At 42.3% G+C, this 17,207-nt stretch overlaps 1 protein-coding gene across 9 annotated transcripts in view; it reads left to right on the top strand.

The window, feature by feature from the left end:
- Nucleotides 1–17,207, top strand: part of LOC120900027 (protein O-mannosyl-transferase Tmtc3) — a 147,739-nt gene that overhangs the window by 15,987 nt on the left and 114,545 nt on the right. For all 9 annotated transcript variants that reach the window (XR_005739135.1, XM_040306510.1, XM_040306511.1 and 6 more), the window contains one exon: nucleotides 277–674. Coding sequence is in view for 8 of the 9 variants with exons in the window: in XM_040306510.1 (XP_040162444.1) it covers nucleotides 489–674 (186 nt within the window). In the remaining variant the exon portion in view is untranslated. The remainder of the gene's footprint in view (nucleotides 1–276; nucleotides 675–17,207) is intronic.

Here is a 17,207-nt window from a genome sequence, read left to right on the forward strand (position 1 = left end):
CGAGTGAGGAAGAAAGTTTTTCATTCTTGAAAGCTAAAAAAATCAATTTCTAGACGGTTAAAAAAGAAAACGCGAAAGCCCTAAACGGCGGCTTGTCTTGTTGTCAAATTTTAATCTGGATAATATTTTCCACCAACAAATGCCGTTTCACTATTGAAGAGCAGCTGCCATCGCAAAAGAAAGCACGGGAAAAAATAGAACAAAAAAAAGAAGAAGAAAAAGAGCGACAAAATCTTGCTAATCTCCATCCGTCTTTCTTCTTTCCCTACATTGCAGGTTGGTTTAAACAGTACGCGACCAGTTGCGGTGACTGTTGCGGGCCGACTGTTGTGGGATTCGTTGCGGGGAAAAGTGTCCTTGGGTGTTGAAAATCTTGAGCCCTGCCATAGCTGATGCGCCCATCGAACCGGTGATCCTAACTTTCGGTCATCCAATCCTCACTAAGCGTCCGTTGTGGAAAGCACTGGTGGACGGCGGCCGTGAGAACGATGGCCACACATCATCTGCACGGGGCGCTTATCACGCTGGTGTGCGTGCTGTGCTACCACAACAGTCTCAACTGTGGCTTCGTGTTCGACGACATCAGCGCTATCAAGGAGAATCGAGACCTGCGACCACACTCCTCGATCAAGAATGTGTTTCTCAACGATTTCTGGGGCACACCGATGTACAAGGTAAGTTTTATTTCAGATTGTTTTATTGCTGCTTTTTTTGGTGTGTAATCGCACAAGTCCCATGGATTGAAATCCGATTTTCATTGGCTGTAGGGAGTGGCCCTGCTTTCATTCCCTGGCAGGGTGTGCAAGGTGTACTGAACCTTCGTGTAAGGGTCCGCTTCATAGCCGAAGCTATCCCGCAGTCGAAAATCACCCTAGGATTTAGGTTACAAGCACACCTTAATTTACGCACCGATACTGTACTAAATTATTGGGGCCATTAAATTGGAAATTCATACTACCTTTCCTGGGCACACACCCATACTCACACGCAAACCCATGGACCGGTTCAGGAACCATGAACGAGGTCTGTGGTGGTTGAGCACGTGAGAACAAGATTTGGTGCTGGTGTAGCTATCGATCCGGCTGCAGGAGTTAGTAACAAGCTGGACTTTCCTATCTTCATGTAAAGTTGTGTCATTATTATGCTGTTTTGTTGGGAATGTTTCATTACTTTTAGAGTATACCGTGAAATATAGTTGAAAGATGAACTAAAAGCTTAACGATCGACTCCTAGAAGACTGTTGAGTTTAATTGATTGATAAAACTAGAAATCAATTTTTTTTGTATCAATATTTTTATGTCCTTGCATCAACCAAAAACAATTTTTTTAAAGGTTTTGCATACATACTATTCGTATATATTAACCACAGAACCCCCATCATGCGGTTTGTGGAATTTATTTTTCCCACATTTAGTTTCTTACACTGTGCGAAAGCTTTGAAGAAAAAAACCTACCCAGTACAAAATATCATCTTTAAGCTTACAGTGATGACGGTATCATTTTCGATTTAATCCCTTCGCTTTGGTGACTTTTTGTCCATTCCAATCCGTGCGAAACAGGGTAACCAATTTTCAACGAGCCGACAGCAGTTGTCATCAAAATACCGAACCTTCGACAAATAAAATAAGCCCGGAACATACACAAAACAGCCCCGAAAGGACAGTTCCCGGGAGAAAACCGACCTAGGAAGGAACCAGCAGTTCCATTTACGGCCGGACGGTTCTTCACCGGACCAACGGTGTTAAATATTCTGCACGAGTCTCCCCATGGCACTGATCTGCTCCCTTTGCGGATGACCCAGTGCGTGTTTGTGTCGATGTGTATGGGGCACAGTCGGTACATATATATATTTGTTTTTTTGTTGTTGTTATATTAAAGCCCTGGGCCTACCGTGTTCCCGTTTTGCTCCACAAGCCAGTTCGATACTACAGGTCCCGTTCGCAGCTATGCATTATTCATAGCGCTTATTTTTGGGGCGGCTGAAAGGGATGAAATCGAGCTACCGCCTGTGACTTGGCATTTTAGTATCGGGAATTCCCAGTTTCCGGCGAACATTTGCCAACTAAAACGGAATTTAATGCTCTCAGTCTTTCCGCTTCCTCGTCATATGGTTTGAGCGTAACTAACGCTTATGCTAGAATTCTTCTACAACGTGCCAGAACCGAAGCACTCTAAGCGAACGGTCAAAAAGTGGACACACCGAAATCAGTTCTAATGCTGTTTTATTAATTAAATAAAAACAAAGCCAAGAAATATGTACCATGTGCATGTGGTGTGGGAGTTGGGATACTTCGATATACTGGAAAAAAATGTGATAGTGTGCCCCCGCCGTCTTCATTGGATTCCAATTATTTTTGTTTTAAATATGTTCCCTCTGGTTTCAGCTGGAAAAAAGGGAGCCAGAGTGGTTGGTGGGTGGAAAGCTATTCAAAATTTTCGAGCATCACTTATTCATTCTTATTGATTTCTTCCAATTAATTAGAATTATATCGAAATGTTCTGCGAGGTGGATATTTTTTGCACTCCTCTTTGGCTGAATACAAAACAGTGGGAATTGCGTAGGGTGCGCGATGCCTGAGTCGTATTTGCTTTCTCCAATTTACGAACTTTTGCAGCCTTTATTATAGCACAGTACGATGATTCCCATTTTTCCTTCGTTTCCGTTCGATGATTTGAATGCCCGGTTTTTATCGTTGTTGCTGACGAATCCTCAGGTTGATCAGGGCTTCCAATCGATTTGGCTAAAGCATGTACATGCGGGTGCGTCGTGCGTGCGTTTGAGTAAGTTTTATGATTTTATTTGCTCGCAATCTGGTGATTGTCGAAGTGTTTTGTGTCGGGGTGAATTGATGATTCGAGGACAGCCGGGCCAAAGCAATGAAGGAATGAATAAAATTGATTGATCTCGTTCTAGTGGATAATCAAAATCGAGTGTATCGAGGGTGCGAGGTAGTTTGTTTGAGTACACGACTTATTTTGTTTGGTTTCCTCGGTTTTCTGACGAAGAGAATAAAAATATTTACTTCTTATTTGAGCATATGGCCTTTGATGTCCGTTTTGGCATTTTCTACTAACGATCTATTCGTTAACCCGTGATTGCGAAAATATTCTTCGTACTATTCGTTTGGTAAATGATTCCGTTTGTATTCGTCATAAGCGTGGCCTGGTTCATGTATTATCATGCTGCTATTAATCCCACTATTAATGACTTCTCATTTCACCGAGGATGAGTTCTATTAGACATCGCCTGCGTAGGGTAATCATGTCGAATAATTTGATAATTGTGTCAGAAGCAAAGTTGCACGCAAAGTAAGCGAATGTGACAAATCACTCCCCATTACAAGGGGTGCGGGCGTGATCCTCCCAGCCTTTCCATAAAGGAAGCCAGGCGTTTAAAGTCTTACCACAGCGATTATTTGTGTACTTTTGTGCGACATTGCCGTGCCATCAAAGAACAAAGAGAAATGTGAAGGAAAAATAAAAAATCAACACCCACACGGGGGAAGGTGCACAAGACTCTCTGCGTAAGCTGCATGCATAAGTAAAATATAAATGACAGAGAAATATTGCTTCTCACGCTCGAGAGAACGCGCTTCACACGTGAGAAGAAGGGAGTTCTATTCTAAGTGTGTGTGTGTGTGTGTGTGTGTACGCGCGACAGTTGTGCGGGACTGAATGGAGGTGATGCAGAAGAAGTGCCACAGCTTTAATGTGTCGCTTCCGTTCCATTTTCTTTTGCTTTTATCACATTAAATTCCCAGGCACACCGTGGCGGCCGTGTGTCAACGGGAGTTTCACCTTCCTCTAGGGAGGTTTCGCATCCCTGGACGCGAAGATGGTAGGAGGAGTGAAGGATTTTTTTTTGTCTTTCAGGTGCGCGTTTTTCCGAGTGAAACAGCGCCTTAAGTGACACGTGGTTGTGACATGCGTGCCCGCTCTCACTACGAAAATAGGCGTGGAGAATATTTCCGCGTGAGCTTCACGAAAATGCTCACGAGTGGTGTTTTTTTGCTTCGTTCTTTGTAGGGAGGTGACAGGATGCTGATGTAGCAAATGCTAAAACGGGAAAAAAGACTTTTCCCTTGTGGCGGGAGAAGTGAGGTGCTCCACAGCGAGTTACATCGCGGGTATATTAAAAGATGTGTCCTTTAGCCACGTCTGCCATTTGTGGAGGGAGGCTTCCTCCTTTTGGAAAGGGATCTCGTTCCCAGAGTTCGGTACCAGTTTTGTGAGTTTTTTTATGTGTGTGTACCGTCGTTTACTTTTCGGTAATGTTGCTTTCCTATAAGACTCACTGTGCCTCTATATACGGGAAATACCAGTCAACCGAGAAACATAATCATTCCACCATGAATGTTGCTTGCTTCTTTTTGTCTTTGTTTCGTTCTTTTTTTCTTAAATTTTGCTGTGTTTAGCCGGAAGCAGAGCGAGCGAAAGCCACCTTTGAAGATGTGAAACAAAGTATTGCGGGAAAAAATGAAGCACCTACAACGATCCATCGGGTTCCAGGCGTGGCGTTTCCCTTTCTGCGTGGGACGGAAAAGTTCCAGGTTCGATTACTCTGTGTAAATTAGGTGACCTTCTTACTAAATGTACTGGTCCTATGTTTGTGTGTACGAGCAAATTTGTAACTCTCCCGTCAGTGCTGTATGCCAAATTTTCTCTGTTCATTCGCTTGTTCGACAAACATTGCGTCTTGTCTTGGGTGGCTGTTTTTTTGCAATTCCCTCACAAAAATGTCACGAACATAAACATGCTCGCTTCTTTGCGAAATTACAAAACATGCTTTTCATGCTCTGTTTCCATTTTCTGTTTCAACGGCGGATGTCGGTCTTTTCCGTTCGGAAGTTCATTCATTCCGGCAGAATGCGTGTAATATCAGAGCGGGACGCTAAGGCGCTAGATTGATGGTTTTACTTTGGCGGGTTTGTATCGAGAGGGTGGTAGGTAGTGAGGTGCTGAGCTTGTTTGAAAGGTAAAAATTAGTCGCTGTCAGCTTAAGACTTCCGTGTGGAATATTTAATGTACATTACAGATTTAAACTACATTACATTTGGTTAAGGTTGCAAACTGTTATTTATCGGTTTTCATAGTGCGATTCTACTTAAAATTGACTAATATTGGACATTCCTCAAATCTTCATAATATTATGCTCATCTGAAAAAACTCTATCGAATGATACTCTCATTGCTGTGTAGCGACCTTGGCCGCTGCGATGTAGACCGTCGATGACAGCTGATTACGGCGGCCGTATCCGTACAGGCGGCTAAAGAACACGAACCGTGAAATAGGAGAGGAGGTGAGAGAAAGATCATCGTGAGAATGGAGAGAGGACAATGTTGACGATCGAAGGAGCTAACGGGCGATGGCGGTAAAAAGGTGAAGGAGATTCTGGTGTCGGTGCTTGGCTAGATCGGAAGTGTAGTTAATTGAAATAAAAGTTCTGGTGTTAGGGAGCATAAAATTTAGCATTTTATTTCTAATAAATAGCTCTAACCGTTTCATCTGATTGCTAATGACATTTTGTCCGATCGCTAATGACATTCATGTGAATTCGCCAGGAACAGGAGAAAAAAGACACACATACGCAAATAAAAAATGTTTTTTGTGCTTCGCTTTACCACAAACCCATCGTGACATGTTCACTTTCATTTTGAGCACAACAATGGAACTAAGCAAAATTTGTAAAAGCACCCATTTGTGTACGTGAATGTGCCACCGATGTAAAAATGCGTACGCATTTTGCGCATCGAGCACGTGAAAAGGCTACTCTCTTCTCCGTTCGCCCTTCGGTACAAAACCCATCGATTGGGACGAAAATTTGTGCACAAGATGCGTGACTCTCAAGATTGAGTCTGCTCCGTCTGCTTGCGTCAGCGTTGCTCGTCAAACGGGTGACAGTCACGGGACACGTTTGTTGACAGGTCGGCCCAAGGGGTATTACGCGTCAACGAAGTGCGGGGAAAATTGACGGAATCAATTTCGTCATCGATGCGAAAAGCCGATGCAGCCAGCGCATGATGAAGATTTAATCAGGCGGGTTCCGCACACTCACGTCTTGTGTGATGGATCGCGACCGAAAATCTCGTTTCGGGCTGTGGTGGCTTGACAGAGATGAGCCGGTAAACGACAGGGATGAGTCGCTCGATGGCTGGGTGCGGCGCCGATGAATCTTGTCGGTAAACATCCACCCACCTCCCTCCTTCTACTGATGTGCTGTGCCCTGTCGCTCCAGGTGTCCCTTGATTTGATTAAGGAGATTCGATACTGTTACTCCTCCCACTACAATGATTACTACAAAATGTGTTTCAATTTAGCGTTACCGGCATATGCAAAAGGAACGGAGGTGGTGGAATGATGTTGTTGCTTCGGTACACTCGTGGATAGAGGCTGTAATGCAAATGGTTTTGATATAAATTTGTTCTATGTACCACGGCTCTTCGCTTCCTCTGCTTGTAATGATATCGTTCCTAGTTTGTTCTTCCTGTTAAAGGCTGGTTTAACAAGAAATGTTGTTTAACCCAGTGTCGTTGAAAAGGTAGGCCCATTCTATATTTAAACTCGAACGAACGTAAAATGGACGTAATTATTTGTGTAATGCAATTTGAAAATTAGTTTGTTATTTATACCCGAACAACACATTTCTTTTAGAGTGCAAGTGACTTAACACATTAAAAGGTTGTTCACATTAATTTAACACTACAGCTGTGTTTTTTAGGCTTTTTTCCGTCACCCATTATGATTAAGACCATGACAGTACTGTTTGTCCAGTGACAAATGTTTTTAATTGAAACCTTTACGAAACAAAATTAAAAAAAAAATACAGAAAATTTTCAAAAACAACTTTGTCTGTAAACACAAATGAAAATGGCTCCCATAATTCTACGAATAACATTCGTTGACTTATTTTTCATTTTGGTATGCTTAATTTTAACGACAGCTCCGACTACCTCAATTGATTTGCGGCAAGAAAATCATTAGCGGAACCAGCAACGAATCTTTCACTACTGTGTATACCGAACAAGCGCCATTGCCCTGTCGGTAAGCTCTATTTTGCGTGTGCGTCCGCTGAGTGGAACAAAACGATGATGCCAAAACATTAACCATTCATGAGCATGAAATGGTGGTAGCGCAAGAAAGCGACCATCCAACGATCATCATGGTGTAATGGATACAGGGCAAGATTGGGCAAGGTCGGTCCTTCCAGCTAACTTAGGCTCACCATAGGGCAATTTTCACTGCCTGTCTAACGAAAGCCTTTTCCGCAGAAGTAACTATAAAAATAAATTGGTTTATAGGTTTGGCCAATCGTTTCAGTGCCGTTATTTAAGCACGAAAGTGCAGCAGCGAGAGGAGATTTATGCTTGCGCAGAAGAAAATCTTAAAAACGGAAAATTTAAAATAAAGTGTATAAAAAGAGTGTCCTATTAAATTTTACCACCGTTGTGTAAAGGAATGGTAGTAAAAAGAAAAAGAGAGTTCATGTCGTATTCTGCCCCTGCGGGCGTGGTAAATCGTGCAAATATTTTAAAGCTTATCTCGGCAAACGTTGATAAGCACACCTTCGGTGTTTGAATGAGTGAAGATAAACGCAACCAAAGTGGTGTTGTGTGCCAGCGTGGTGCTCTGAAATTAGTAGTAATTATTCTTTACTGTAGGGTGAAACGTGAAGCACACTTGTCTGGTTACTTGTGTGTATGGAATAGAAGCGAAAGTCGTCTCAGCACGGTACTTTTAAAAATATACCCTACTAGAAAGGCACCATTTCGAACTCTTCCACTCTGATTTGTGCGCGTGTCAAACGTAGGTCACGCAAGTTGTTGGAAAAGTTTACACGACGGGGCGTAGTCGCTGGGACTGCAGTAATCATTGTAATAAACTGCCACTTTGCCTTGCGAAAGCCCAAACCAGTTAATGGAGTGCTTAGGAGTGAAAGGTTAAGCACCGTTGGTGCTCGATGCTAAATCCTCTTATAGGTGGTCAATTTTTTCCGTAGTAATGGTATTCAACTTTTCTGGTGGGTCATTACGAGCTAAATTGGCATACATAAAGGAGTATGTTTTGTTCATTTTGAAAAAAAGGGAAGTGAGTATTTTTTTTTATTTCTGTAATAAACTGCAATTGTAGTCATCGGGTGGTGGTTATTGGGTACAGTAATTCCTTAACTTTGATCCAGATGGTTTCAACGTGGCTTTTCCAAAACTCGATTTTTCACCAAAAGTTCTGATGAAGTTCGGGCATGAAAATAGCAATTTCGACTTTCAGTTTCGATTTAAGAATTGAAATTTGACTCAATATTTGAAGATTTTAAATTCGCTACGGCTGTTTTTGCTAATTCGTGAAACGAACAATCCAGGTATGAAGTTTTTAATTTACACCAAAGCGTTGGCTCTTGGTTTTTAAATCCATTTTAACATGATTACTTTAAGCACAAGGTTAACATGAATCCCATAATCATGCTTTGCCTCATATCTACTTACGAAGCCGTACCTTTCGCCGATTTGTGTGTGCCTCATTAGCCGTGCTTTTGGTTTCGTTTAGTTGGATTACATTTTCCCATCGTTTATGGTTTGTGTAGGTGTGTGGGTTTATTAATGCGCAAGCGTGCCTGTCTAGTCGCGTCCAGCCTAAAAGAAAACGACCGGCAAGGAGCGTCCCCAGCATTCACATTCTTTTTCGCGCAATCATGCCAGGGCACTGAGGCAGGCTTTTGGTGTTTGTGTGTGTGTTTTTTTATTTCGTCATGTGCCAACTAAAATCTAGGACATTGAAATGTCTTACTTTTTCACTCCAACATTACTTTTAATTAGAGCCGGAGCCACCCGGCGCGTCCCCATTATGCCTAATGAGACATGTGATAATCAAAAGCCCATCATTCGCCCCACGAGACGTTATTCGTGTTGCAAAAAGCGGGCACATTTTCTACGCGAAGGATCTCAAATTAAGAGCAAATCTCCGTCGCTCTAGATTGCTCGTCAAGGCTTGAATGTGTCTCTGTGTGTGGGGCGGTATGTGTGGCGAACGAGAGGGAAATTCTGTTTGCGGAGGCTGGCTCATTCGAATGGCACAACTCATTTCCACACCGCACCTAATTGGACGCTATCTTTCGCGTACTAGTTGGTATTTGAAGGCATGGGTGCAGTTTGAAGACTGAAGAGAATTGTCATTTGCTTCAATAGAGCGATGAAAACGAGACTCACTTGCTTCACTCGATTGCCTCCCCTTCTTGCCTGTCCATGTTTTGTCGCCTGTTCCATTTCTGCGTTTTTAGATTCATCTAATGAATTCTTTCATGTCGCACATTCCATCGTAATGAATGAGGTTTGTGGAGCTTTTTGTCGCTTATTGTGCTCTCGTCGAATTTGCACGCGCTCACATTCGAGTATACATATGATGAGCACGCAAAAGTGGTGTATAGGAAAGCTTTTAGGATAAACTATGTATGCGTAGTTCTAGGTTTATCTCTTATTTTTAAATTAAGTTATCGTCAAGGTATGGTAGACATGGTTTTATTTTGCTTTTAATCAAATGTAATTGAAGCTTGCGCAAGCAATTACTGGGATGTTAAGCATGTACTTGTAATGTTATCATACATTTTGAAATGAATTTATTGTAGTAATCTGTATACTTCATGTATTAAAACCAAGTTGTTAATGAGAATGCGGTGAATAAAAGTGTAAAGTGGCCATTCGTTCACATGGAGGCGCCTGGTGTTTTACGCTTTAGATTCAATGTTGATTTTAGGTGTTGCCCTTTTTGTGGTGAAATAATAAAATTAATCAACGTGAATGAAATAATAGCCCACACGCTGGTATAAGCGTTTCATATTAAACCGAATGTTTTGCATTCCCGATCGGCGCTTGATGCATTACAGCTGATGCCGTCGCACCGTTTTCCTCCTTGACTACACAAGCTTTTCCACCGGTTGTAACATTGGCCTACCTAATAAGTAATGATTGTTTGATTTGGAGTAAATTAGCAAATAACTAAGCGATAAATTTATCAGGCAAACATAAACATATTAATGTGGACGGTGACGCATGGTGGTGATGGTGGTGGTTTGCCTGTGTAAATATACATTGCCATAAAAGTTGAAATTCGTTCGCTCTACCGCGTACCCGAGACCGACCTCTGGCGCTATACCAACGCACACACCACCAATGCACACAGTAAAGCTTAGACTAAAACCAAAGCAATGGGGGAGCAGGTATGGGGCTACATTGTATATGCTTAAAGTTAATGTGCCCGAGAGCGGAACGATGCGCATAGAATGTTTATGCATGGGCCAGTGTTATTTGCCCGCAGGAAATCTGGAGCGTGTTGTGCACATTTTGTTTAGAGTTTCTTGTTTTGTTCTTTATGTTGTGACTCCCTCTCCAATGTTTCAATATTTACAGTATACCAGTAGAACGTGGCTTTCATTAAATTGTGACAGACAGACGGTTATCGTGGAGAAACGGAATAGGTCGACGAGAATGACGATTTACAAACACCTGTGTGAGTGTTTATTTCATTGCACGATTCCAAAGTATCGTGAATATGATGTAGAACACATCGTTTAGTGATTTTTACCTGCGTATGAAACTTTCTTTAAATTGTTACTTCCCCATAAGTAGTTAAATGGCGTGTTAAGTTTATTTTAATTGTAACAACAATTTTTATTAAGCATGTTATTCTATTTGCAGAAGTTTATATCATTGTTTATTCGGGAATATTCTCGAACATTTTTAATTCAGCACCGATAAAAACGGTACTACAGCTATTACCGTGCCACTACTAATCTCACAAAATAAGTAAACTTTCTCTCACGCCATATGGACTGAATGAAGCTCAATCTCGCGCCCTTGGGATCGTTCGTCGTACAAACCGCGCAATTTGCCTTACCTTGATTTTCCACGAAGGAAAGATTAAGTTAATTTCGGTTCCAATCGTCTGCCGTCACGATGAGGAAAGTTGTTTGTATGGAAATATCCCTTCCTGGCAACTTCTTCGACCACCGGGTACGTTAGCAAAACAAACCTAAAGTTCTTGAAAAATACTTACGCTTCCAAATCACTTCCGTGTCCAATATTGGTCCCAACAAAAAGTTCGTTGTGTTAAGCGTACTCTAGACTTTTGTCCCGACTATCTGTCCTCGACCGAAGGGCACCCGGTGGGGTGATCTACCCCGCACAAGAGTGAGGTGAAAATTACTATGTACAACGACTTGGCACTCGTTAAAACAACACCATGCCTATCCTCAGCATAATTATGCTACTGACAGCTGGGATTTCTTTTGCGATAAGTGGAAACGATACCAAAGACGACTAGAACAAAGAACCGTGAACTCGACTGTGAAGGTAAAGGCGTGATTGAGTCGGATTTTAATTAAAAAAAAAAAGAAATCAAACATAAACTTTTATTGGGGGACGGGCGCCAAATGTGTTTTACGTAGCTAGGATCTAATTATCAGTCATTTAAATTGATGGAGCAAAGTTTTTAACTACTCGGCGCAAGTTTCTAAAACAAAGAACTAGCATTTGCATTAACTTCATGTAGGTTTTTTCTCAATATCACTCCATACTAAAGGATTTTTTTTTAAATATAAATTAATTGGCACACAGCCTGTGCGAAATCGACAATATGTGGCTTGTAAATCTGTAACTGTTGAAATGGCTGCTGTATTCGTTATTTATATCGTACCGTTATAACAATCAATTTTGAAAGTGTATCAACGTAAATTACTGAAGCTAATTATGTGTTGTTTTATGTCATCTTAACAACATGAAATACAAGTGCCCAGTATGTACAGAGTATAATATTTTAATTATTGTGGTCACCACTCCGCATACACAACCATACATCTCTTTGCTCAACATAATGGTAGTTTCCTGATGAGCGCTTAATTAGAATGTATCTCATACCTTTTAAAATTCTGAATGATTTACGTCTGAGAGTCTCCACTTCGTTAGAAAGGGAGGTCTCTTTCTCTCTTCAAAATAAAATATATTCGCCCTTCATCCCCAGCTGTTACCAGCTTCCCGCACGAACACTTCCGGTTTCCGGGCAGTGTCCGTCAGTGTGCTTTTGGAACGTGTCATTCAATTCCCCGTTCTATCACGCGTTCCATTTGCAGAATCGCTCTAGTGCTGTATTTTTTTTTTGCTTGTTGGGTCCTACTTCCATCACCAACCTTCCTTTTCTTCTTCCTTCAGCCGCTCCACTTGTGTGAGTGCATGGCACTTGAGAGATCAGGCACCGGAAATCCTTTCCAATCTTCCCGCAATCATAAGTGATGTGGCGTATCTAATGCATTCTCCAAAAACTCCTAAGATGAATAATTCATACCGGTATTTGTGAGCGAGTGTGCGATGTGGTTCGTCTCCACATCTGTACTATTCTCTCACTTTTATTTTTTGCTTGAAAAGAAGGTTTCATGCACAGATCTAATGTCCTTATGGTCGCAGTTTTTTTTTCCTTTTCTTTTCCATTCCACTCATGCATCTCACGCCGAAAGGTATCTCTAAACCCTTCCCCATTCTCCCGTCGAGAAAATTGTTAGCTGTGGCTCCAACGACACCAAACACTGATCGGATTAAAGTTTGGTTTTGGAGCAGTGTCTGGACTGGAAATGGAAAAACCTGGTAGTTTTGTGCTAGCGCTGCCGGGGTCTGCCATACGACACATGGCGTACAGGACACAAGCTTCTCCTCATACTAACCGCACATTAGTGAAGCAAAAATCGAAAGCTTGTTTTTTATTCTTCTTTTTCTTCTTTTTTTGGTTCCCCTGCGTCTTGGCCCGTCACATGCACGTGATTGTTTGTGCTCATTTTCTCCACCCGAAGGTGCAAAATGGAAACAGACAACGTTCGCAAGCGGAAGAGAAAACAGTGGTTGGTACGTGCAGGCAAGGCTAGTGGTGTTTTCTTTGTACTGCAAGTCATCCTCGTTGTTTTCCTTCCCCCCTCGGTACTTTGGTCCCGGAAGTGATTGGTTTGGTTTGCATCCGTTATGCTGCGGGTTGGCTGGTACCCGTGCAAATGTACTGGCAGTGTTGAGATATGAATCTCGGAATCATCTGAGTTTGGGTGTACGCTTAGGCGTAAGCACAGATAAAAGGATTGTTGAGGTAAGGACAAAAACTGTAGATCATAAGCACACTGGGATGCACTACCTATTGCTGCACCGAATGATGCAGGATGTGCCTGACGACTGTCGGAAATTCGGGTTGATCCGGTTCGCAGTCGGGTGCGTGTGAGTGTTTTGATCTTCTGGTTGGAAGCTTGCAAGCAGGGCTTTTGGGTGTATGTGTTTTAGATCTTAGTTTTGTAGTGGGGGATTTTTCATTTTTTTCATCATTTGCATCATCCTTTCCATCATTCGTTTCGTGAGGTTGCCCTTTTTTTGTTCCTAATATGTGTGAACCATTGTGAAAGGATTTCTTTATGCTTCATAGTTGCTAAATATTTAAGTATTCTTAAAAGAAGTTGCGTGAGGTATTAGAGTAATCAATCGGAAAGCAATTTTGTGCTCAACGCAAAGATTCTCATTTGGTTCACGTTTTGTCATTCACAACAATAACCGATGATCAATATAGACGAATATTTTCCTGTTCCGCTGTTTTGATCTGGAACTTAACTGACAAAAGCATGCATTTTTGCCAATTGCACATTAACATTGCCCACCAAGAAAGTGCATTGTATACCGTAGGATGGTAGAAAACAATCCGTATTCATGCCTGAGTTTTCGATTCCACGTAGTTTCGGCACATTCTGCCTATTGTGTGCCAATGCTGCTGATGGTGTTGGAAATTTGACCACGTACATTTCCGGCTTGCCAGGGGATTGCGTTGATCACAATGCGCGCCGGTGTCGCCCCATACATGAACATGAAGGTAACAAAAAAAAACACTAGCGACTTTCACAACAATAATAACAGCAGTGAGCGGAAAATGGCAGCAAGAAAACCATACCGTACGAGCACAGCAAACAACAATAACAACAAAAAAAGCGGAACTACAGGTTCATAGTTTTCGCACCTCACTTTGGCTCACGTTTACACACATATGCAAGTGTTCGGATTGAATACAAGCAGCATCATATTTTCACACCAAAACATCTACACACACATACTTCGCGCAGTATACAATGAGAGTGGCGCGATGTTGATTCAGTCAGCCGAACCAAAACCTGGGCCAGCCGGAAATGATAGAGGCGATGTGTTTATTCTAGTATTTGATTATTTTCGTCCAGCAGAAAATGTTCAGCCACCGTTACCACCAGCAACACCTCCACTCGAGTTGCGTTCTTTACCACCACCACCACCTAGCCAGCGTATGGAGGGGTTTGTTTTTTCCGCACGGATGCACACTTATCTCGTGTGCGAACGTCCTTCCAGCCCACAAAACAACGCAAAATAGGTAGCATTTCGTTTCATTTTGGTGCTTGTTGAAGTTGAGTTTGTGTGTGTGGATTTTTTTCTCTCTTATTTTCATCCTACTACCGTTCGGTTGGTACTGTTTTCGTTTCATTCGTGTCCAGTACGCCGAACCACTGATATTGGTGATGGGGCTTAAACAAATGGCGTTCGTTACGGTCGGCTTTGCTCTGTTGGCAGACTGTTTGCTACTGATGTGATTTTTTTTTCGCTGCTTTCGGTTGTGCAGGGTAAAAATTCCAAATCGATACAGAACGACAAATGCTTTATACCAGTCGTACCCGTGCGCATCATTCTGCAGGAGCGAGGGTGAGTTGTTTTTGCTTTCAGTGAAAGAAAAAATCAACGGGTCCAAATAATTCGCGCATTGTGACTTAAATTATCTCAATCGGTATGCGAATGATCAAACGGACGACTAAAAGTATTGCTTTGATTTGGAATTCGGTTAGCTAGAAGAATTGGGCAAATAATCCGTGAATGTTCATCAAATCGGTCTTCTACTTCTTCGCGTTGTGACAACTGCTTTCATTTTTTGTCTGAATTTGTTGTTACCTTTAAATAACCAAGCAGATTCAGGTTAGAACACTAATAAATCGTCAAGTGTGTGTGTGTTTTCCTCATACAATCTCATTCGTACATTGAGCTATAATTACATGCCAGGCCCATTATTGAAATGGGATCACGTCCTCCCAGAAATAGATCTGTCAGCACGATAATGAGTTGTGCCTTACATTTTCGATTGCTCCGTTCACCGTCCATCAAACGTCCTGGGCTGTGTGACCTTAAAAAGTCCTTTTGCCGCAGATGCGGAAACCGAACCCTGCCAGGATTATAGGCAGCGTCCTTGAACTTCAGCCAACTCCGAAATGATTATGTTCCACCCAGCCGTGCGGCCGGAACGAGATGATCTTCGATCCAATTAGCATTCGTTCGCATTTCCAAGAATTACACTCGTTAGCATTGGGTCTGGAACGTTTGTTCGTGCGCTCGTTTTTTCGTTGTTGTTGCCTCCTCCGCCGCACCCAAAAAAGGTCTTGAAGGATAAAAAAAAATCTTTCACCGAGGCTTACGTGGAACACATTTCGTCGGGTTTTGGACCGTTTGTTTTGTATGTGTGTGTGTATGTGTGTTTTTTTCTCGACTTTCGACATTTCCTGCCTAATGTCATTCCCAAGAAAGATGCTTTAAAAATACTAGTCCGCTTCTCTTCATAAAAAAGGTTAAGAAACTTTCTCTCGCTCGTCAATTATGCGTTTCTGGGTCACAGTGCAGAAGCCCTTGTTGTATGGGTTACTGAAGAGGTAAGTTTTTTTGTGAGATTGAGTTAATTTGAATTCATAGCATAGCAAACATTCATACATGCCACATTGTCCTCCAGTGATATTGCGGTGATCAGCCGGTCTCGTAGTACAATCGTCAACTCGTACGACTCTAACAACATGCCCGTCATGGGTTCAATGGTCCATGGTCAAACACATGGTCCCAAATGGACCGTGCCGCCATACGTAGGATTGACTATCCTGCTATGGGGGGGTAATCCATAAGTCACTGAAAGCCAAGCCCCACAAGTGGTATAGGCAGGCCTTGACCGACAACGGTTGTTGAGCCAAAAAGAAGAAGAAGATATTGCGGTGCTTATAAAACTGTTTTGTAAAAGTAATAAAGTAGCTTTAAGTTAGATGAATTCACCTAAATATTAGAATTCTTTTTTGTTTCTTCGAAGTCAACTGTGACGTACAGATAAAGCTTTCCAAAAAGTAAACGTAACATTACGTTTGCTTGCACCTCCGATGTGAAACGTCCTTGTGGAGGTTCTTTTTTGTATGGAAATAAAGTTATGGTCCCGCCAGACGGTGCTAATTGTCATTCTCATCATCAAAGGCGCTTAAGCAGAGCGGCATTTGTTTCTCAGTGCCTCTCGACTTATCTGCTGGCGCTAAGCTTTCTACCGCAGCACTGTCACGATCATAGGACTGGTGAAAATCTTTCCCTCACCATCAATCGCCATACGGTCGGTCCGAGCATGCTTCGTTGTATTTGTTATTTTCTGTTTTTTTTTTTTTTGTTCATTCGCTGTCGTCCCGTCACGCTTCAGTGTGATCACGCACCACTTTCACTATCCCCATTGGAGGCTAATGATCAATTTAGTATTCAAATCAGCCAATTTATAAGCTTATTCCAAGTGCTTGTTGGCGCGTTCCCTGCAGGGTAGATTTAACCATCGTCCTGGATAGCGTGTGTTTGTAGCTTAACACCACTACGAAGGAAAAGGAGTGTTACACAGTCGGAAAGACGTCTGGTTCTGCCATGCATCAACTATGTGGTTGTAAGATACATTCTGCCTGACAGTTGCGGCCCTGTTTGCTTGCTTCTGCATAGCTTGCGTTGAGATTTTAGGCTGAAGCAATTACTTTCCAGCCAGCTAAAAAAGCAGGAAATCAAATAAAGAATCTAAATGGGAAATCGCTCGCGGCCAGATTCGCGGGAAATGTAAACTTCTTGTAGATAAAGTGTGATGGCAAAATTGTCAAGATAAGAGAAAGGATAATTCTGAGCGCGGTTGCCGAGGCGAACCACCAGCAACAACAGAGCAATCAGTTCGGCAGAAGGGGGAAAAGAACCGAAACAACCGAAATTAAACAGGACGACAAACATAACTCTCATCGCTTTATCTCGATGCTGAAAGCGGAAATCGCAGGCTGGGAGCAACACTAATTTCCCACCTTCTGCCTTGTTTTTCCACGGCACGGTGTAGTGTCGACGGAAACCCTTTTTTTCGAGGTAGCTCTA

This window comes from Anopheles arabiensis, chromosome 3, assembly GCF_016920715.1.
Source record: "Anopheles arabiensis isolate DONGOLA chromosome 3, AaraD3, whole genome shotgun sequence".
In the NCBI taxonomy this organism is placed as follows: domain Eukaryota; kingdom Metazoa; phylum Arthropoda; class Insecta; order Diptera; family Culicidae; genus Anopheles; species Anopheles arabiensis.